At 41.3% G+C, this 23381-nt stretch overlaps 1 protein-coding gene across 1 annotated transcript in view; it reads left to right on the forward strand.

Annotated features, from left to right (window-relative positions):
• The window catches only part of LOC142573077 (GTP-binding protein 10), a 35247-nt gene extending 13826 nt beyond the window's left edge, over window positions 1-21421 (forward strand). The window contains exons 5-9 of the mRNA XM_075682593.1: window positions 1373-1446; window positions 5519-5571; window positions 9597-9782; window positions 11522-11645; window positions 21185-21421. Of these exons, the coding sequence (XP_075538708.1) occupies window positions 1373-1446; window positions 5519-5571; window positions 9597-9782; window positions 11522-11645; window positions 21185-21384 (637 nt within the window). The 3' untranslated portion in view covers window positions 21385-21421. The remainder of the gene's footprint in view (window positions 1-1372; window positions 1447-5518; window positions 5572-9596; window positions 9783-11521; window positions 11646-21184) is intronic.
• Window positions 21422-23381: the final 1960 nt, after the last annotated feature.

Here is a 23381-nt window from a genome sequence, read left to right on the forward strand (position 1 = left end):
TCCTGTGCAGCTAAAATAACCTTTCTCTTGAAAGCAGCCGAGTGCTGTTTTTGTGGTCCGGACATCTTGGTCCTTCAATGTGGAATAAAAAAGATGCACTTTGCGAAGCGTGGTTTGCACGTGTGCTGCCAAGGTGCACACTCAACAATAAAGGAATGATGCTGTACTCACGTAGCAATAACGAAACCAAGCCGTAGCCACGCAGCAATAACAATGTCAACCCATAGCCACGCAGCAATAATGAAACCAAAACTTCTAGCCCAAATTTCTGACTGAAATTTTTGTTCGGATCCGCATATAGTACGAATTGAAAATTTGGGACACTAATAATAGGAAAAAAACTCTTATTATATGCAGGTTTTTACGGTAGTTAGCGCTTTGTATGTGTGTGTCTGTCCTTTCATGTGTCCCATCTAGCACCCAAAACAAAGTTTAATAAACCCCACTAAGATGCTGCAGAAATTCTATTATGGTATATAGTACTATTCATCTATAACAAATTTAGCCAAAGTTAAATTTCATTGTAGTTGGCCTTTAAAGAATGCCAGGTGGTCAAAAATAACACAGGCCCTTCTACTGCAGCATTTCTCATTGCCCCAGTGTGTTGCTTTGGTAGGTTAAACCACATGAATCATCTGGCAGATCTTTACTTATCTTTATTAAATTAAATGCCATAGAAGCTAGACTATTAATAATAAGTAAGACTGCCAGTAGTGTCACGTCAGGTTTAAATTGTACACCTATGATAGTAAGTGGTTCCCTGTGTTTGCACTGCATTTTTCGTTCCTGAAATTGTGCACCTGAAAGAATGCTCAAGAGAAACACTAAAGAGGTGTGTACTGGTAAAATATTCTTTCAAATGCTTATTTTCATTACTTGTGCACGAAAATGTTTGTTACTGAAACAGGAAACGGGAAAAAATTCCATTTTTTTTTTTACTTTTGCACGGAAACCTCAGCACCGGTACATCAGCGTGGCAACAGAGATTTCAAAGTATTTTGTCAGATTCGTGCTATTTTGCTAATGCAAATGTTTCCAAAACTTGCCAAGTCCAGTCCATGGCTCCTTTAGAATAGAATGTGGTCCATCTTTACCAATAAAATGTTTAATAGGCCTGATTAGACGCTGTCGAAATTCATGGCATTATCTGCTATGACGACGTCTACACTTCATTGTGGTGTCGCCACCCATCTTTCGTTTTCATTTTTTTTTTTTTCTGGCTTATGAAGGCTCCTTTCATGGTAAGAGAGTTCCTTTCTTTGATTCAGAAGGCTAATTTACTAGTGCAACTAAATTTATTTTTCTCTTTAGTGTCCGTTTAATGTTGCAGTGCAGAGCCTCTTGTGTGAAGTGTGTTGCCTTCTCTTTTCAGTTTTCCTAACGCTGGCAAGTCAACACTCCTGAGGGCACTGTCGAGAGCGGCACCCAAGGTTGCCAACTATCCGTGTAAGTATGCCAGCTGTGTTTTATGCTCAAAATACTCAATTTTCAGTGTATAAGTCAATTTTTATTTCTTTAAAAGATAGGTAGTCTGAATTGCAAAGCCAGCCAATATGTGAACCTGACCTATACGTGAAGTCTATTCATCCTTAGCGCCTTTTATGTAGAAGCAACTTTGTGTTTGGCTACACGTGAGATCTCCTCACTGGCTTTGTATTTGGCTCCACTTTAGACCTTGTCATTGGCTTTGTCTTAAAGTTGGCTCTGGAGTTTGTTCCTCACCTCTTAACCATTTGAAGATGCTGGTGTACCATCTTGTGTGTATGATTAATTATCCAAGAGCTTTGTAGGTGTTATGGTAGTGATATGATATCCAAAGCTATGAAAATGCCTCCACAAGCTGAAAATCACTAGCACAGAAGGGCAGTAGTGTCCTCCAAAGCAGAAAACAACAAACAACCTCGCAATGAAGAGGAGCTTTGGAATCTTGAAAATCACCAATAGATGTAGCAGTATTGTACAAGAGTAATAATTAGTGGTAGTTGGTTGACTATTGACATACTGAACAGTATAGACAACAGGACTATGAGATGACAACACAGTCTGTCAAGAGTGCTACTTAGGCTGCTGTCACCTGATTGGCAAATGATGCATTGAGCCAGCTACCAGCTAACATGTTTAGCAATGCATTCATGAAGTGTTCCTATCATGTCTCAGTTGGCTAGCTTTTGAGATCACTACAGCAACAGCACGTAGTAATTGACAAGGTCCAAATTTATGCAGCAAGTAACTATAGTAACCAGGAGCTGGTTCATGGTTAAAACTAATAGCATGGCAAAGATGAAGGCAAGCAACCCAGCAGAAGCAGTGACTATCAACTGGAAATTTATTTAAGAAACAGATCTTTGTACATGCCAGCTCTCCTACATGTGCCATAAAGTTTATGAATTTGTTCTCGTTTTATAATTTTACATATGTTGAGTCAAGTATTATAAAGGAATTTATTCTGTTTGCAAAAAAGTCTTGCTCTTCAGTCACTGGACCATGTGTCGAAAGTCTTCCAATAGTGAAAGAGTACTTTCTTCAAGCAAGTTCATTGTGCAGACAAGTTCCTGAAGCAGACAAAATTGGCAACAGCAGAGTTGCTGAAAAAGTACCGTAATCCTAAAAACAACATGTGACTTGTCAGCCTTTGATGTTGCAAGTTTGCTTCTGGTTGCATGCTTTGTCTAAAGGTAAACTATTATTAACTAAGTTTGTACATATTATGCACCCACAAGAGGCATATGCTTTAGTGAAGCATTTAAAGAGGAATGGGATTTTTTACGAATTTTAATGTTCACAGGTCGGCAAATATACATTTTAATGCGCATGAACGTGCGAGGCAACTAAGTGAATATGACAATGTAATCTAATTAGATAAGCTATGGAAAAAAGCAAGAGTAGCAGGAAGGGTGTAAGGAAAACCACGACGAAACCAGCGTGGCAAGTGATTACCACTCTGTTGCAATAATCTCAAAATGAAAAGCAAATTCTTTTTTGGGGTGGGAAGGTGGGGGGGGGGGGGGGGGTCTTTTAAGGACTGCCGCACACAACTTGGGTTTGCCTTTTTTATACATCGCTCCACTTCACTTAATTGATGGTTCACCTAATTCATTCATCAGTTGGTCTGGGTTGCGAGTCAATGTGGGATCTGTGAGGATTCGATGGCATGCCTAAAGTTGCAAAAGTGTGAGGGAGTCTTTGAGTGAGTTTTGGTGATCGTTAAGATCACCAAGTTTTCTGTTTCTTTTTTATAGCTTTCGTCTTTCTCTTGTTTTTTATATGGTTATTGATCTTAACCGCATAACATTGTCAAGTTCACTTAGTTGCCTTGCATGTGCAGTAAGGCATGTGCATGAAGCCATTTTCCTGAATAAATTTACAGTTGATGGTCAATGCTCGGGTTGTGCCGCATGCCTTCGTATTTGTCGCACTGTTAGTTTTAACCATTAAGTAGTTATGCCTGCTATGACTTGGATATAGAAGAAATGTTTGTAACAACTTGTGCTCTGAAAAGGCTTCTTCTAGACGTCAGTGCTTGGAGGCTAGTTTTCATTTTTAGTTGATTTACTCACAGCAATGTGCACCCTTGCAATTTTTTAACAATATCGTGCGAGTATCGACCGCACAACGTGTCAGTGGCCTTGTAGCAGTGAGGGGCACTCTTGAAGTGAACAACGTTGCAGAATACATTCGAACTATAATTCACCGTGTACGGCTGCACATGAAGTTGCCAATCTCTCCATCCCTCACCACTACAAGGCCGCTCACGTGCCATATGGTCAATGCTCGCGTGATAATGTTATAAAATTGCCAGGGTGCACACTACTGTTAAACCTCAATATAACATACAATAATGTAATATAATTGTTGATGTGAGTGTAACTATTTACACCTTAATGCCCATTAGACACCATGCATTTTGACCTTAATATAAGAAACAGGTTTATCGATGATTTCCATGTAATGAAATTTCACTCTTCTTGCGAAGGAAGACTGAGGCAGTGAATAGAAACTACTGGGGGCACCAGTGGTCAAATGGCTGCGTCACATGGGGTTGTTTCCCAATGCACCTTTCAAATCGTGGGCAATGCAACAGAGAGCGGCTGCCGAACAAGAGCAGTATTATCAACGGCAGCAGCAAGTTTAGCCGTTCATGGCGTCCAAGACGTACCGGCAGATCTTGGAGGCCACGAGCTGGCGAGTATGGTGTCAAGCACACCTGGGGGTGCACTTATTGGTGCACATTATCGCGCTCTACATAGCAAAGTAGTGCCTTATGCACGCACGGAATATGTATGCATTCAGTGTGCATATGTATGCATTTATGTACGTGCAAGATGTATGCATTCGTGTACGCGTCAGTGCATGAATGCTCATCACTTGCCACGTTAAACAAGGGAGCATTGGCGACAGCAAAAACACCAAATCAGGCGCTGATGCAAGGCACGCATGAAATATGGAACTACGCTACGTAGAGTGTGATACAATGCCATAGTACTAAATGCAATGCCCTCTCGCTTGAGGACAGCAGTAGTATTATGCAAGTAGTCTTGATCAACAAGAAAAAGGATGTTGCCACTCATTTCGAGATGCTACAGTGCTCGCTCTCTGTTATCTTGAAATTGAAAGAAGACATCTTTGACTCTGAAGAAAAAGACTAATTCCCTGTGAAAGCAGGTAAAAGGTAGAAAATAACAGACTACTTTTGCCATAAATAAAATTGTTTTCATTGATTGCATTGCTCCTGCAGCAAGTTCTGTTTATAAGTAGCTGAACAATCTTTTGTAACTGCTTGCACTTACCCACTCCACTGCTACCTACTCCTCAAAACCACATAGGTGTGTGATAGAACCAACTTAAAGGACTCATTGTATCAAATGCCTAATGGCTACAGACATCATGCATGCGCGTTGTCGCAAAACATAAAATGTGGCATCCATGAACAAAGCTGCTATAATCGACTTGTTGCCTCACTTTCACACGACTTTATGGCTAAGTTTTGATGCCGCATTGATCAGACTGTGGAGAGCGGTTAACTTCGGTGAACATAGTATTTGCTGTTGTATCACTTTGACCAATATCCGAGGTTATGCTGGGAAGCTTAGGTAGCAGAATGGATGTGACCACAGGGTGGCTTACACTGATTGCTGTAGTGCATTGGAAATTTTTTTTTTTTTGGCTTTCTGTGTGCCGTACAGAGGCTGCAAAGTGGATTTTGTCAGTACGGCTTAAAACTGCTGAAGTGATTGTCGGCTCCCAACTTCAATCAAATTGTTTTGTTTGTTTTGCGTTTGATGTTTTTTAACAATTTTTTCTGACTGCGCGATTATTTTAATAAAATTTTTGAGCAAACTACTTGGTATGCTTGATAGGCGTAAACTATTAGCTGCTAAAAAGCTTGATTGCACGGTTGACTTGTCAAAGTGCACAAAACATTGAAATCTTTCTCGAAGTGCATTCTTGAACAAAAGTGTTGCAGTTTTGTGCCAATGAATACCATGGGGTTGAAACTCTTCTTCATTCTCTCTCTCAGTTACAACAATCAGCCCAAACATTGGCATCATGGAATATGCTGACCACCGGCAGGTAAGTCATTGTTAGGCCTTGTGACAGTATAGCTGCTTTGCGTTTTAAAGCGAAGTGTTCTTAGTGAATCCTTTCGCTGAATAGGCAACTGCTTCATGTCACACAGCTCGTGCGTGCGAGACCACAATTGCACGAGAGCACACGAGTGCACGCCAGTTTCTATTAGGCCACGGACGCAGAATTGAAATAGCAAAGTTAGCCAACCCTACCCCTGTATTTTGTGTCGTACTTCTCTCAGCGTACATCTATCCTCGCAATTCTTGCCTCCACAATTGTCAACCTTGTCCTTGTGACGTCACTACGTCGACGTCTCACAGTGTGCATCCATGTGAACTTAGAAAGCATGGAAGCTTCGGTGAGTTTGTACAGCTTCACGATGTGGCTGCTCGGTGCATAAAAAAAACATGGTGTCAACGTTTTCTTTGCACTGTGCCGGTGCATCATGATCGTGTGAACTGCTGCTTTAATCTAGGCTTAGATTGGGAACGGTGTAGCCCGTCAGCGTGAACACTGTGTCACTACAAAGTTGTCACCTTATGTGCTGCATATATGACAGTGAACACAACTGTATGCATTGCATTTAGTATCGTAGCATTTGAGTAACCACTTCACGAAAGCTTCAACCCAGAGATATTGCAACATGCGTCTTGGATCTGCATAACTTTTATGAATTTCTAGTCCATTTCTTTTACATCTTCGTTCAGATTTGTAGCCTGTTTGCTGGAAATCTCCAAAATGAAACGCCTCACTGAAAGACTGGTGTGTTATAGCATCAGCACATTTTGCCTACGGAGATACAAAATGGGCTCAGTTTTTCTCAGTACATCAAAATTTTTACACATGTCCTGTAAACAGAAAGAGCAATCTCTCTGCACTGTTGGTCTATATTCATGTAGGGAATACAAGCATGAAGTCATCTTGCACTGCTGCAGGAACATCCTTTGTTTTTCGTAACCAGTGCCTCCACCACCACTTCTTTACCATGCACATTTACATCATTTTCAGACAGTGTGGGCTGATGGCAGTGTCTAATGTGTCCAGAAGCAGATTTGTGCTGATGTCTTTTCTAGTTCAATTCAAATACGTTTACAAAAATATTTTTCCTATTTGCGAACACTAAAAAATTGCCTTTTGTGTAGGTTCATGCAAATATCAATTTCTTCGTTTAAGGCAAAGTTGAAGCATATAGTAATAGTGTCGAATAGAGAAAGTGATGGTGCAGCAGGAATCTTCAAATAATTGAGCAGGCCCTAAAATTCTATGGGCAACTGTTAACTAGTTCTTCATCTTTGTCTTGTCTTGGCCATGAGCCTTGCAAAAGGCTATGCGACTTGCTTACCGAAACCAAAACTGTTGATTGTACATGTTTAGAACTTACATTCATTACTTTTTAATACTTCAAGAATTCCTAATACATGTTGGAATTCGAGCATAAGCAGATATCGAATTGCATACTTGGTTGAATGTTGTAAACTATCTAATATTCACTCAAGCTTGCGTTTGTGTGTTCACAGTACAGTTACTGTGGTAACTATGGCATCAAATCGTACCTTCATATATTGCACTGCCCCATATGATGTTCTAATACTATTGAAAGGAAGAACTGGAGCTGGGTAGACTGTTCAATTCACAGAAAAGTGAATCAGAGTTCTGCGAGCATGGCCGAACAAGTTGTCAAGAGAGCGCAGTGGGTTTGGTGTGGCAGAAAGTTAGTTATAGCAACAGAATTAAGAAATGTGTGCACATAGGACAGAATGTCTTTTAGATGAAGCAATGCAGGAGTAATTGATGATCTCTTAAAGGAGAAATTGTCCTGCAGCGGACTTAGGCTGGCCATGATGAGGATGATGATCGAATGCATGCCAATGCATACTGCATTAGCATTTGTTGATCAGTTTTGCGGAGCAGAGAAAAGGCCTATAACTCTGTACTAAGTATGTATTCATACAGAATTTTTTTATGCATAATATATGAAGCAAAAAGGTGGTAAGTCCAGTTTGAATCATCCTGCAAAGGTAAATTTCAGCATTGAAATAACGGAAGTTTGGGCCCATAGGAATGAATGTATGGGCGCTAGCCGGGACGTTTGGCTCAGAGTGAATTAGCTGGAGTTGCTTTAACAGAACTCTATTTTAATACAAATAGTAGGGGTGTGTGAATACCAAAATGTTCAAATATGAATCGAATATGAATACTTAGCTTCAAATATTGTATCGAATTTCAAATAATGCATCTATTAGCAAGTTGAGTTAATTTGTAACATTGGAACATTGCAGTTACATCACAATGTTAAAAACTAGACTAGTAAGCAGTTATACTAAAACATTGTTTACTTGGCTCATGTTAACCTGGAAAATTTAGTAATTCCCGTTAGCTGTCTTCGTTAGCGTGTACATTATTATACCACACTATATGCCTGTAAGCTCGGAGGCATTTGACCCTGTACCAGTCATCACCCATCGCACATACTTTCAAGCAATAAACTCAGAATTAGCGGTGGCACTGCAGAAAAAGAAAAAATTAATAAAGAAACAAAGAAAGTGCACACTCGCCGTCTACAAACCCGCGCTCCTTGCTGCTGAGAGGCTGGCTTTCCCGCACTATTTGGTCGTTTAGTGGCTAAGTGCACTTCAGAGGTAAAATTTCGCTATCGGCACGAAATTGTCACAAAATTTAGTACAAAATCGGCCTAATATTTTTCGATTAGATAGCAACAAATGCTAAGAACCGTGTTTGCTCCCGCATAGGCAGCAGTATATTCGATTTCATTCATATATTCGTATACAACCGAATATTCGAACATTTTCGAGAGAGAGAGAGAGAAATAACTTTTATTTGTATATCCGGCAGATTAGTGGGGGGGGGGGAGGCAACTCCGCCTAGATGGCGGCCAGAAGCCCTTGAGCTCTAGCGGCATCCTCGGCCTGCTGGACGGCCATAGTTGGTCTTCAGGGTCCGAGCTGAGCAACACAGTCTCCCACTGCTTCCGAATATAAATTTTTCGAATTGAACATGAATATTAAAAATATAATATTCGATAATATTAGAACTTTCGAAATATTCGCACATCCCTAACAAATAGGAATGGCAACATTATGCTGATGATGAATGCGCAGTGACATGTAAGATGGTTGCGAAATAAGTAGAGGCATGTGAATACATTCGAAATCTCAAATATGAATAGAATAGCTGTTGCTATTTAGTTTGTATTTTATTTGCAAATTCACTATTTGAATTAGCGCAACATTTGTTCCTTTCAAATTTAAGAGACAACAAAGCACTGAAGTCTCAAGGGAGAGATAATGATGAAAGTGACACTTTTCCGAATGATTCTATTGCAGGAGAACTGCAGTTTGCAACACAAAGGCACCAGTTGCCTAGCATAAGGACAGATAACATCCACTCTTTAATTTAAAGTAAGAATGACTTGCCTTTAGGCATTCATTCAACTAATTTGTTGTCTCAATTTATTGTTTGACCAGTCTCACTATGTTTGCATGCCTAAGTTTATGTGCGGATCTGTTGTATAACACTTCTCACGTTCAATGAACACAACACTCTACTTTCATCTGGTGATGTGTTCCATTACCCTTGTTTCATTACAACCATTTTCATGGCCTGAAAGCAGTTGTGGCTCACTTTCAAGTGCCTGGCTTGTCCGGAGGTTCAGTTGTGAACAGTATCACATACGTCTACTAAATGTTGTGTATAAGCTTCTTTTCTTTTTACCAAATGAACTCCAAACGCACTTCATATATTCCACATTGTTTGGAAATCTGAAAATATTTAATATTCAGATTCTGTTTATCTGAAATTATCTGTGTTAAATCTTATTTGGAAATTGCACTATTTGAATGCTTCTAGAAATAAGCTTGCAATATATTAGAGAAAATGTTCTGGAAGAGGCAGGCAAACGAAGAGGTTAGACCTTTTCCTGGCACTTTGCTATTAATGCAAGCAGCCACACAGCTTTTTGTCTTCTCAATGCCTGATGAATCTACTATTATGTCGTGACTCTGTGGCAGATCTCCCTCGCCGACCTGCCAGGGCTCATCGAAGGTGCCCACCGCAACTTTGGCTTAGGCCACAAATTTCTCAAGCATGTTGAGCGGACGAGCATGCTGCTTTTCATTGTTGATATCAACGGCTTCCGCCTTAACACGTCATCGTTGCACAGGAGTGCCTATGAGACAGTCATGTCCCTGAACAAGGTCAGAGGTTTCACCCGTTTGGTTGCAATTCCTAGCGCTTCCCGCTTCTACCTTATTTTTCTTCGCATTATAGTAATTTCTCGCACAAAATATTAGCTTAACCGCTTCCTTCTTTTGCTCAGAAGGCATCATTGCTAATCGAGTGCTTGAGTGACCGTCCTAAAAGTGCCCCGTAGTGTGTTGTTATTAGCGAGGTAGTCGTTAAAATGTGTGTTGTAACTGGAAGTGTTCTCGAAATCTTTTGGTAACCAGCAGTTATGAGCTAAAGAGTGAACTTATGTCTCAGTTTGTTTGTCCTGTGGTGCAGCACTAAGTCTCTTGACATCATAGATATGCTGTTTGTAGCCAGGAATGTTCCTCCTGGCTGCACAAGTTGATATACAGAAGGCATTCAAGGGAAAGGGCTCTGGCAGGCTGAGTGGGGGACAACCAGTAGCAATTGAGGAGTAGATGTGGGTTGTATGAAAATCTCAACCAGGAATGGTGCAGGCGCAGGAGCTTGAAAAGCAAGTGGCAGCTATGAGTTAAGAAACTCCACAACTGTGTCCGCGAAGCATTTTAAGAGGAAGCTTTAGCTCAAGGGCTCCTATCTAAATACATAGAAAAGAAGAAACCATTTCTTTCAGCAACCACTGCATTAAATTTGGTGAGGTTTGTTGTATTTAAAAGAAAAACTTAAAATCCAGTGACTGTTGGAAGCAAAGTTCTGATTTAGGCTGCATATCCTTAAATAAATATTGTGGAACATTGCAGATATACAGAAAATGAACATATATTCACAATTCTGTAACTCGGCATTGAAGAAGATATCAAAATTCTGTCAACTGCATATAATAGCACATCAAAAGCTGACAAAATTGATGTATTATACAAGGCTCTCAATAATACTACTAATATGCGAGTAGGACCTTTGCAAAACCCTTGTAAACAAAGTAACAATTTTCAGCAAGATATAAATTCATATACCAAATTTGTGCACTTTGGATGCTCTAACAGATGAGGCTTACAGAACAATACTATCTGTTCTTGGTGCAGCGCTACACATTTGCAAACTTTTTGCTTCTGCTTTTTTTTTAGACTTACCAATTTTCGAAAATTCCTTTTAAAAAATTCAGGCCCTAAATCAAAATTTTGCTTCCAACACTTACAGGAATTTGACGTTTTCTCTGAAAGGCAACAAATTTCATTAAGGTTTGCCCAGCAATTATCACAGAAAACCATTTTCGCATTTTATGTGTATTTGAATAGGCAGCATCAGAGTTGGGCCCGAGCTAAAGCTTCCTTTTAAGGAATACATGATATTGTCACACCTTGGGGGAGCTGAAGAATTCTCACTTACAGGCTGGTTGCACAGTAATTTCCTTATTTATTCAGATACCTAGAGAACCCTAATATGGGCATTTTTGTAGAAGGCAGCATGCATTAGTACATGCTGTTGACCATAACTTATTTAAACTAAGCCTTAAATCATATATTCCTTGGTTTATTAACTTTTTTGAGCTGAAGTAAGAAACAGAACAATCTGTTTATTAAGTTTATTGATCTTCTTTTTGTGGAGCATTGGTCTGTTTCTTAATAGAAACTATAATTAGATAGGGCTATCACATCTTTAGAGTATGGTTGCACTAATTATGTGTAATGGACAGCATACTTATGCTGCATATGCTCTTGCATGATTGAGATGTGTCCATGGTGTCTCCCTCCCACTTTTTCAACATCAACGTGTATGACACTTTCAGGAACTGGAAATGTACAAAGAAGACCTCCTCACCAAGCCAGCCATTTTGGCTGTAAATAAAATGGACACTGAGGGGGCTATGGAGAAGTACGAAGAGCTTTTGGAGCAGCTTGAAAAACAAGACAGTGAGTTTCTTGCTCTTTTGCCCGTTGGTTTGGTGGTCTATGGCTGGACTTTCTCTGCTAAAAAAAAGGGTGTGGGTTTTCGTGTAGCCGAGTTGCAGGGAACATTGGTTGGCGAATTGCCAACGAGCTCTTTGAGACCAGCATGCTGTCATGTGGGAGCTTTCTGGAATCTCAAGGTTTGGACCATGCGGTCGGTGAGGCTGCTGTGTTGTGTTTCTCCACTGTCTGGACTGGTGGTTGCGGGATGCGTTTATTGCCAAAGTCCGCTGTGCATTTCTTGTTAAAGTGCGCTATTTCGTTTTGCTGGCTCACCACAGCTTCACTTAAACTGACTAGCACAGTGCGTGGGATGTACTATCATGAGCAATATGAGCGGGAACACAGGAGTGCGTGTCAGATAGCCTCGAACCCTGCTATGGCCGATACGCGGCAGCCGCCGTCAGAAACAAAGTGGAAAGGAGGACGCTGTTCTAATAACCGTTGGCACTCGTACCGTGCATCTCTTTATACCAACTGCGGAACTTCACATCGCCAGCACACATTTATAACGCTGTTTGATATTGCGGTTACTGGTAACCCTGTGAAGCGTCACCAATAGTATCGCTGTTTCAATGTGTAAGCATTGTAAAGCTACTTTCCTGAAAATCTGTCCACATGCCTGTAATGCGTGACACAATGCGCTCCTTAAGGTATGCACGAGGTCCTATTGGTGGTATATATAAAAGCACCTTACGGTAAATGCGGGAACGGGCACTTAAAGTTGCGCTCTAAAAATATAACAAACATGAAAGGAAAAAATCACTAGCTGTAAGTCACTGCGACACAAAACTGCCTTATCAGCTCTCGGCGGCCAATGAAGTGGCGTCGGCTACCGTTTTCAACAAAAGCAGGCGCAGTGGGTATGCAAAAAGCTAGTAGAAGAGCGCCTCCCTTTCCCCCCTGTTTTCGACAGCGCCATCCACGTATTACTCAAACTCAGTTTCGAGGCTATTTGCCGCACGTTCGCGTCTTCCCGCTCATATTGCTCATGATAGTACATGGTTTTAAAGCAAATAGTATTTGGCCTCCCTGGAGTAAAGGGGTGGAGAAGAAAGCGCATGCTTGCAACCATTGTCATGCCATCGTTGTCATGCTTTTATCATGCCGCCAACAATTTCATGCTGACCTGATTTTGTTGCTGCTGGGCCATGTAGGTAATGCTGCCCTCATCATCACACCATCACCTCCACCATTGTCGTTCCACTATCGTCACATGTTCATTGTCGTCTTGCCACCGTACTGATGTCATGCCATCTACCAAAAGGCATTCAACAGTTAATTTGTGTCGCCATCATCAGACACCGTTACCGACATCAAGAGTTTATTTCGGAAGTCTTGCTGGTGTATCCATTTGATTTCTGCAGTCTGCATAAAATATTTGCTTACTTTGACAATCATGTTCAATAGCTTCTGCAACAATTTTTTTTATTGCTGCAACAAAATCACACATCGGTTTCGTTACGCTGCTTTAGTTAGTGTAAAAGGTGCTGACTGTTTCTGTATTAATCTGTACTTCTTTTTTTTCATTTCCTGCAAGAAATCACAGTAGGGCAGCCATACTACCCTCAGGCAGCCATACTAGTGAAAGTTCACAGCATATGCTGCTGTGGCTCTTATGAATTTTCACATAACAGCCAACTTTGAGTGAATTTTTTTCGTAGGTAGGAAACTCTTGTCTTGGCTTGGGTTGGCGATAATTACAACGCTGCTGTTCTCCATGTGGGCAACCGCAAAGTTTCATTGGCCAGCAACAGCACTATTACACACAGCCTAGAGGAAAAAATAATAATAAAATATTATCAAAATAATAAATCAAAATAACAAACGTTTGGGCCCATAGAAAAGCATGGGTGCTGGCTGGGATTGCATTGACAAAAAAAAAAAAAAAGATTGGATTTACCAATTAGTCCACTGTATCGGAAAAAATGTACAATCCAAAGTCATTAAAAATTAAATGAGTGACTCACCAACAAGAACGTACAAGATGCGAGCGTATTTATTTCCTACTGAACACGTCTGTAATTTTCTGTTCATGCAGTATTTGACCTTTTCAAACAAGGAGCGCCTTGTCGACACACTTCAGATCTCTCACTGCACTTGCATTGTCTTTGGCACGGAATGAGCTGCTCAGTGCATCTAGTCCAGTAAGAGATTCGATAAAATTAGCCAGCAGGCACCTGGTTTTGTCTTCGTTGTTGTTAGGTGATTTTGCTTCATCACCTTTAACCTCTGCTACAATCTCAGCCATTTCTTTTGTGCTCGCATGTCGGGACATTGTCATCCATTACGATAAACCCTGTGTGGACCTTTGGCACCGGTGCTTAGAACTCCCCTTGAAGGACATCTTCAGGAGCGCAATCAAGAAATTTGTTGTCAACGCTGGGGTGGAAATTCTTAGGCTGCCAGGACACACTGCGAACTGCAGTTTTTAAACCAATTCTTGAGTACTTCATGCATTACACTCTTCCAGGAGTGTTACAGATAGTGCATCACATCCAACAGTGTGAGCGTCCCAGAATCCTTAGGCCAGAACATACGAGCAAGCAAGCAATGCGCAATGCACTTCCTATACAGATATTTCACGTTTTTGAGAACGCCTGCCTCCATAGGTAGTTGTGTGATGGAAGGAACACAACACGAAGATTGCAGAAGCATGACGCTTCTTTCGAATGAGCTGCATGGTTGTCCCCTTTGGATTGCAGTCATCCATCGAGGCGTCGCTATTTGTTGCTGGGCTAGGTGGTTCATACTTATGACCAGCATAATGGGACATAATATAAAGCGAAGACCAGGACAGAACATTCTTTCCCACGATGGTTTTCACTTTATTTCATGTCCCATTACACCATAATAAGTTCATTGAGGTTTTGAAGGAACTGTTCAAAGATGTTACACATCATCCACGCCTTCGCGTTCCGCTTGTGGACACAAGGCAGATGGGTGATCTTCCGCAAGCATGTCAGGTTCTATGCTTTTCCGATCGCCCTCAGCTTCATCACATTGGTACCATCTTCAATGCAGCAAAAATAGAATCAAAATGCGATCTTTGCTGATCTTACAGTCATCGGCACAGGACTTAGAAACTTGCTAGTAACTTGCTTAGAAACTTGCTAGACTGGACCTTGAAGACAACGCCAAGCTCATCTGCATTGAACAGGTCACACCAGTCATAAGCATTGATAATGGTGGGGAGTTGTGTGATCGAGCTCTCAACATCAGCCGGATTCACACTCACTGCATTTCCCTTTATCTGCTGATAGACGATGTCTTATTTATTTATACAGTAAACTCTCAGTTGTACAAACGTCAATTTATCAAATATTTCAGAATAACGAACTTTTTAAAAATCCCCGGCAGTTTTTTTATAGATTCGATGCAAAAATGTTTCACTTAAACGAATTTCGAAACAGTCAATATTTCAGTTTAACAAACTCACTCAGAGGACCAAGGCTTATTTTTACGATCAGAACCGATGCCCTCCCTCACCAAACCGCCGCTCCAGCGGCAATGTAACGTCACTGGTGCTACAGTGCCCCTAGAGCAAAGCGGCGGTGCCGAAAACGAACGGCAATGAGGCATGGCCTCCAAGATCACCCACACAAAACCAGCAAGCATGTAATCTTGGAGACCATGAACAAAGTAACATCGCTGGCACTTGCAACGCTGCCAGAGCAAACCGGCGATCTGTCACACCACAAACCACGTGGTGTGTTTTTTTTTCTGACCGGCTAGTCGTGGCGTGGTCGTCGTCTCTTTCTTTCGAAGAAGAGGTGAAGAAGACGAAGAAGAGGCAACTGCCGAGCCAGTTTCAAGCCCTATAACTCTAGCTGAGGTTGTAGGGTACATTGGAAAGTTGAGAGACTTTGTGTCTCAACAGCAAGCTGTGCCAGAAGAAGTATACAAAAATATTGACTCTTTGGACAGTTTTGTTACTTCCTGTGCTTTAAAAGTACAAGTGCAGAAGATGATTGCAGATTTTTTTTCTAAGTGAGAAAGGCAGCATTATAACTGTTATGAACATTGTACTTGCTGATATGTACAAATTCCATTTCACACATTTCTAACACTATGGATGCCATGTCGTTTGCTCCATGAATTGCACTTCAAACTTTTGACTCTGTATGCCATGTCTTATGTTGGTCTAGTGAATACTCAGTTTAGTAAACTTTCACTTAAGTGAACTATTTCCTTCGGTCCCCTGAAGTTCACTCAAGTGAGAGTTCACTGTAGATACCGCAGTACTGAAAAGCGGGTTCATAAGATGAAGAGCATTACAAACAGTTGGCAGAAAGAGAAAACAAACAAAAAATAGTTAAAATGTATACATAAGAAAAACCATGATGAAACAAGGAAACAGAACTACAAGTTCCATGAATACAGTCATGCAATGAACAATACTAAATCACGACGCAGGAAATTGCTAGATACATGAGGCAAACATTTTAAAGATAGCTGCAAAACAGAGTGATTTCTCAGATCATGCTTAGATTATGGTTGTTCAAAAACCGCTTATATGACTGTTCACTGTGGTGAAGGTGTGGTGCTGCCAAGGCATCGGCAACTTCCCAAGCTTTTTCTAGGAATATGTTACAATTAAATAACAAAGAATGTAGTTCTGTCATATTAGGTTGCATTCTCACTAAATCGATTCAGGATAGCTATGTCCTAAAAGACCGGAAAACAGCAAAGGTGATTTCTCTTCACAAGTCTGGTGACAGGCATAACCCCCGTAACTATCGTCCACTTTCTCTTACGTCCTTTCTTTATAAACTAATGAAGCATATATTTACACCTACCTTGTTAATTTGTTGCACTCAACAAACTTTTTCCATAGCTCCCATCATGGCTTTTGTATGGTATTTCGATGCAAAACGCAACTATACTGATATTGACTAATGATTTGTATGTTGCCTTTGACACAGGTGCGGCAATTGACTGCATCTTTCTAGACTTTGCGAAAGCAATCGATAAGGTTAACCATCAGCTGCTTCTAATAAAGCTACACCACTCACGTATTGACCCGCTATTGTTCCAGTGGATAGAAGTACTATTTCTTTCTAACTGCATACAGTTTGTTTCCGCTAGTGATACCGATTCTCCTGAGGTACCCGTGCATTCAGGCATTCCGCAATGCTCCGTTCTACGCCCACTACTTTTTAAAATTTATATGAATGATTTACCTCATCTAAATTCATCCATTTGTCTTTTTGCTGGCGATTGTGTTGTATACTGGAAAGTTCCTAATGATGCCAGCATCGAATCCCTTCAAACAGACCTTAATAATATTAAGCATTGGTGTGAACTCTGGAAATATAAGTTAACATGTGGAACAATGAAAGCATCCCGTAACCACCCACCTTTCCCTAACTACTAATCTTCTTTGAATGCAGTCCCGCTTGAATCTGTTCGAACTTGTGAGTATCTTGCTGTACGCATTACTAACTCTTTGTCATGGGCTGATCACATTGTTTACCATATTTACTCGCATAATGATCGCCCTTTTTTGTCAAAAAAATTGACGCAAATTCAGGGGTGCGATCATTACGCTGGTTAAATTTCCCACAAAAAGAAAAAAAAATTTTTCATCCCTCATTTCCTGCGGGATGACAACAGCTCAACAAATGGGCGACTGCTGCTGTATGTTGTAGTGCGGGACACCAAAACAAGAATGGCGGCCGGCGGAGCAAGCTGAACACGCCAAACGCGCTTTCTTCTTCTTCTTGTGAGTGCATTACTTGCATTGAAACAGTTTCTTCCATATCAGTAATGAAGAATATCGTTAATATAGGCAAGTCTGTGGCAATAATGTAGCCATGTCCACTTTGAGGGGACAGAAACAGACGGGCACACTTTGCTGCCAGTGACCTAGGAACACATGGCGGGCATGCTGTGGAAACTATGGCATTTGTCTTCACTACTATCCTAATACGGCAGGTTTCTGCTAAGGGTTGGCGAATATCTTAGCTGTGTTACAAGCGTCGGTGTATGAATGGAGTACATTTCTAAATTATCAATGTAAACATGGCTGCTATCGTTACCGCTCGTGATTTGTTGTGTGCCGACGAGTGCAGACAAGAAGAATCGAAAGGCGCCTTTTTTGCTGTTGTTGACCACGACCATTATAAAGCCTACACATAATAAAGGCAAGTTTGGTTGTAGCTTTTTTTTTTGTCATGGAATTGCGGAAAGTGATGAAAGGAATGAAATGGGGCATCAAAGAATGTTTGGTGCGTGCAGACTGCTTGGTTTGTCTTGAAGAGTCGTTCGCATAGCATTCGACAGATGGTAAACGGGATCATTATTAGCTAGACTTGGCACTCGACATATCGCTTCAGCAAGTTCGAGGTGTGATCATTACACAGGAAATTAAAAAAATTGAATTTTGACGACAAAATTCAGGAGTGTGATCATTAAGTAACTGCTATCATTATGCGAGTAAATACGGTACATAACATCCAAATCCCATCGTATGCTCGGTTACCTAAAGCATAATTTTTCTCTTCCACCATCGTCATTAAATAAACAGCTATGTATCACTTACGTCCATCCTTTGCTAGAATATGCTTCATTCCTATGGGACCCTGGCCAGGTAACACTTGACAAGCTTGAAGCATTTAAATATCACTCAACACGTTTCATATTTTCAAACTATTATCGAAAACTCATTGTAACACCATGAAAAACATCCTTAAGCTCCCTAGCCTTGTTATACGCATAAAATTCTCTCGCCTCTGGCTTTTCCAGAAAATCTGCTAACAAAATCGCATATTTAAATCGCGCTTGATACAGCCTGCTCCTTTCATATCGTCACACCTTAATCACCATTGCAATGTTTATATTCCTTGAGGAAACGCACTAGCATATTCCCATTCATTTCTACCCAAAACTTGCCATGACTGGAGTGATCTGCCCGCTTTAACTGCTAGTTTTACTAACCGAGAAAGATTCCGGATGAACAGGTCCTTTTTTTTTCATGGTTTCTGTCTTTGTGTTTTTACATATCTTGCCTTTTTTTTTTTCTTTGGCGCATGTGTCTTTGACGTGTGCATCACCATGTCATTCCATGTACCTGATGACAACATGCCCTTATCTTTCATTCAGATATTTTGCTGCTTTTTTGGATTTTCTGTTTTATGTAAAGTGCTCCTTTCAAATTTGTAACTGTTCTTTCTATGCTCTTCCCCTCTGCAATGGTGCAAAGCCTTGGAGGTACAATAAATTAATAGACAAATGAAGGAATAAATAAACAAATAAAGAGGTTACGCTGAAAGATTTCACTTTTTTTACTCCCTAATGAGTGCTTCCAATTCCCCATGCTGGCTTCCACGGACTTGCTGTATCCTGGCACCAAACACTGAAGCATTCGCGTCAATTTCTTTGGATTCACTGCTCATATCCAATGTCTGTGTGCTTTCTCTCCAGGTTCTGGTCAACGACCGCTAAAGCTATATCTGGTCTTTTTTACAGCAAAGCCGTATATGGCTAGGATCCTGCGATTCTTTCACGTCTGTTGGCAGAAAATTATCATCATCAACGGGTCATACCTCCATAAGCGGTCGTAGCCCCGCATAAGGCAGAGGCTACAAGCACTCAGCAGAGTGAAGTGAACAGTGCATACAATGTTTGGAATCAGGCATATAACATACAGAACAGCATACGTTTCAATAAAGACGAGCCTCAAAACCAGCATTTGATCCACATAACTGATGATAAGCGCTCGTGATAGCAAAGCAAAGCACGTAGTGCTCACCACATACGTTTTTCACCAAAGATTCCTATTGCCTAAGCTTCCGTGGTGACGCATGCTTGCCACGTTGGGTGGGCCATCCCTAGCCTTTCATATATAAAATTAACAGCCTAGCAACTGATTTCAATGTTGTTGCAGCACCGCTATAGGTGGCGGCATGCTGTGAAAAATTACCATTACTCCCATTCCTACGATTACACTAAAATAGCACTAGTATGTACTACCATCCCTCTAAAGCCATAAAGCATTGCATACCCCCCTCAGCAGTTCTGGTGGTTTTCAACAGTTCCGTTAGACATGCACTTTTGCAGGGCCGGGATGGCAAGTTCTTGTTCTATTGTTAACAGAATTCTTAGATATCACCCATGACATGTGGAATGGTTCTACTTCTTGAACTGGATTACCCTCTGAGGCGTACAATATTTGTACAAGAAATCAAACTGAATATATGAAACAACCCATAGTTGTATTAACAAATTCTCACTAATGAACTTTTAATCTAGTTACATTATGACACACAATGCAATTAACGAATTGTAGCCAGCGACTTCGAAAGTCATATCCACTTCGGAAGAATTGTGAGGATGACACTGATTTCAAGATATGCATCCTGAAAGTTTCCAACCAAAGGCATTGGCAAATAATTCTTTAGATTCAATGTTCGAGAGGAACAGGCAGCACTTCGCAACCCTTCCTGAACAGCTGTTTTGGGCAGGTTCCAGCAGGTGGCAAAATAAGTTTATGCTAGTGCTGTATCAGCAATTGCTTGCATTGTTATAAGTGGAAGCAACTTTGCTTTTTTTTTAAACCAGCCCATTAACTGTGCCATGTGTTACATGAATGATGTACGCATCAAAATGCAATTGTTTTGTGAAATTTGAGCAAGAACAATACAGCAGTAAATGCAAAATACTTCTTCAATATATTTAATCAAAATATGCAGGTCCCTGTATTAAGTATTATGGCTTAAAGGGCCCCTCACTATGCTTCATCCTTGTAAACATACAAGCCCCAAGCATAAATCATGGGCTAACGATCGTGTCTGGAAAGTATCAAACTGCAGCATGGCTCATGCACCCTTCCTCTCAAGAGAGCCACACTTCCTGCCATCAAATCAAGGTCACACACATAAATTCCTCTACGTAAGAAGCAGTGCCTGCAAGATCACTTATTGTGGCATGTTAATTTGGTAGATCATCCTATGGAAAGCATGGAAAACTGCCACAGGAAGTGGGCTGTATAGCAAAAAAGAAAAAAAAGAAACATGAAGGCAGGCCTCATGACCTAAACGTAATGCGGTCCCTTGGCTCAGGTATGGGAGAATACAGGGAAAGAGTGTCATTTACGAGACACTATTTGAGGCAAACAAATAGTGTCGCAGTGAAGCTCGCCTCCTTGCAGCATGGCAACGCAACATTTCAATGCCTTCTAGCTCGTCTAACAATTAGCCAATTAAATAATTTCTTGGGGTGAAATGCTCCATAGACTATTTTACAACTTCCAACGTATAAGTAAAATTTAAAACGGGGCCTGCTGAAGGGCTCGTTAAGTGCGCAGTAAACTCATTAGAATTGTTGCCAGCAGTCAAGTTGGGGGTTTTCTCTCCACGTTGAACAGAGCGCCACTGTAGCATAAGCATCTGCATGATAACAGGGGTGCACTCGCATCTATTTGTGCACTTGCAATCTTTTCTATGAAATACCATAACTGTGCAGCATAATGCAATTCTAACTCCTTTTCTTATGCATTTCAGCATCCTCATTGCATGAAGACATCAGGCCATCAACCCTCATGCACTTTGATGAAATCATACCCATTATAGCACGAGACGCCAAGAACACCCTCCAAGTGAAGCAGAAAATTCGCACATTTATTGATATTTATATTGAGCAACATAGGAAAGCTGAAGATGTTTCATTTGGACGAAAAACAGAAGGCCAAGTTTTGATCTAGTTGTGTATATGTAGAAATAAACCTTTTGTTTATATTATTTGGGATTGCTACTAATGGGTTTCACCATGTGAGCAAAGACATGGTATGTATCTTGATCACAGCAGGAACACGGGTGTGTATGTTCTTACTGTGTCGGTGTATTTCGAAAGCCAGTTGCTGAAAATGCCATGCAGGTGTACTTGGCAGAACTGCATTTCGTTCATACATAGTGGAGGTCCAAAATAAGTATCTCTGTAAATTATTGAGCGTTATGCAGTCAAATCTTGATATAATGAATACCTGGGACCGCTGAAAATCGTTGGTTATTTTGAAATAACGTTGTAATGAAAAAATTGCGGTTATAAGCCAGTGGACCAACCTAGGTATGAAAATGACGTACCTTGGCATAAATGTGTGTGCAGACAAGCATACTCTCAAATAAATATGTTTCACTCGCTTCAAGGCTGCTTTATTTGAAGAAATCAGTGATTTTCTTCTGGCGCATGCTGCACACACAACCGATTAGGAACGCGCCTACATCTTCCTCTTTGCACAATACCTCATCGGGTACGTCATTGCAACGAGCGATGAAAGTTCCGACTTTGTTCATGCGCACTAAAACATCAATGTTTGACATGATCTCATCTTCTGTATTCGGTGACCCACAGTCATCTTCCTTCGGGTCGGCATCGTCACTGGAGACATCACGAGTGCAGTTAAGCACCTCTTAGAGTTCAGGTGCGCCGCTGTTAGTGCTGCGCTGTCGCACTCTACATAGTTGTCAAAGGAAGAGACGACGGGCAACAGTTCCCCAGCCTCGGTCTACAGGTGACCTGGGTTGTCCTCGGTCACCTCCAAGGTCACGAAGCTGCACAGGCGCTTTGACAAGCCCTGCTTTTCGCCAGTAGTTGCTTATGGTGGACACCTTCAAGTTCCACCAAGCTCCTGTCAGCATTTCCATGGACGAGTATTGATTGCAGTCGGCTGCTTTAGGCAGAGGTTGATAATCAACCGCTGCACAAGGTGCTTACATAATTCTGCTTTAAGACTTTATAATGCCCTAGTCCAGGGGTTGCAGCAAGGACGTGTTGTTTCGGGGTATAAACTCTAAGCGAACATGCGTCAAACAAACATTCACAATGTGAGCAGAGCAGTTGTCGACAACCAGTAGAATTCTTCGGTCATCCCTCCTCATTTGGTCGTCGAGTTTGCGTAGCCACTCGGAAAAGAGCTCTCTGGTCATCCAGACTAGTTTGTTGGCGCAGTAGTTGTACGGTAACGACATGATGTTTTTCATGCAGCGAGGCTTCGCGTACTTGCTTATGACGAGCGGTTTAATTTTCTTCATGCCTCTTGCATTGCAGCAGAGCAGGACTCTATCAGACGAAGATGCGACTTCTTCTCTCCTTTGCAGTGCTTCCCTTTGAAGTGCATCATCTAATCTGCCAGGAGCTGATGGAAACATGCGGTCTCATCCGCGTTGAAAATATTGTCTTCAGAATACAGTTCAGCAACCTCTAAAAAACGATCATTGCACCAGGAATCTGCGCCTTCTCTGTCAGCAGCCTTTTCATCGCCCGAGACTACCTGCCAAGTTATTCTGTTCCTTTGGTGCAAACGAAAAAGCCAACCCACACTGCCATCGAACCCAGTTCTTTCAAGTGCATCGGCAAATTCGCAGGCTTTTTCTTGAACCATTGGACCAGACAGTGGAATGTTTTGCAGTCTGGCATCTTTGAACCACGTGAGAACAGCTTGGTCCACATTTTGAAGGTTTCCCAATTGCAGCCGTTTCCTCGTAGGAGCGAATTGTGATTCCAGGTGAAGCTTGACAATCTTGTCTCGGTCTTTCAAAATGGTTGCGATGGTCGATGTAGCATTGCCACGCTGTCTGCACATGTTGATTTGCTTTTTCCCTGCGTCGATTTGCTGGAATACGTCCAATTTGTCCTGCAGTGAAAACTGCTTTCACTTCTTGGCGCCGTCGCTAGCAGCATTCATCGTTGGATCTCACAGAA

The sequence above is a fragment of the Dermacentor variabilis genome, chromosome 2 (assembly GCF_050947875.1).
Source record: "Dermacentor variabilis isolate Ectoservices chromosome 2, ASM5094787v1, whole genome shotgun sequence".
Taxonomy (NCBI): Eukaryota; Metazoa; Arthropoda; class Arachnida; order Ixodida; family Ixodidae; genus Dermacentor; species Dermacentor variabilis.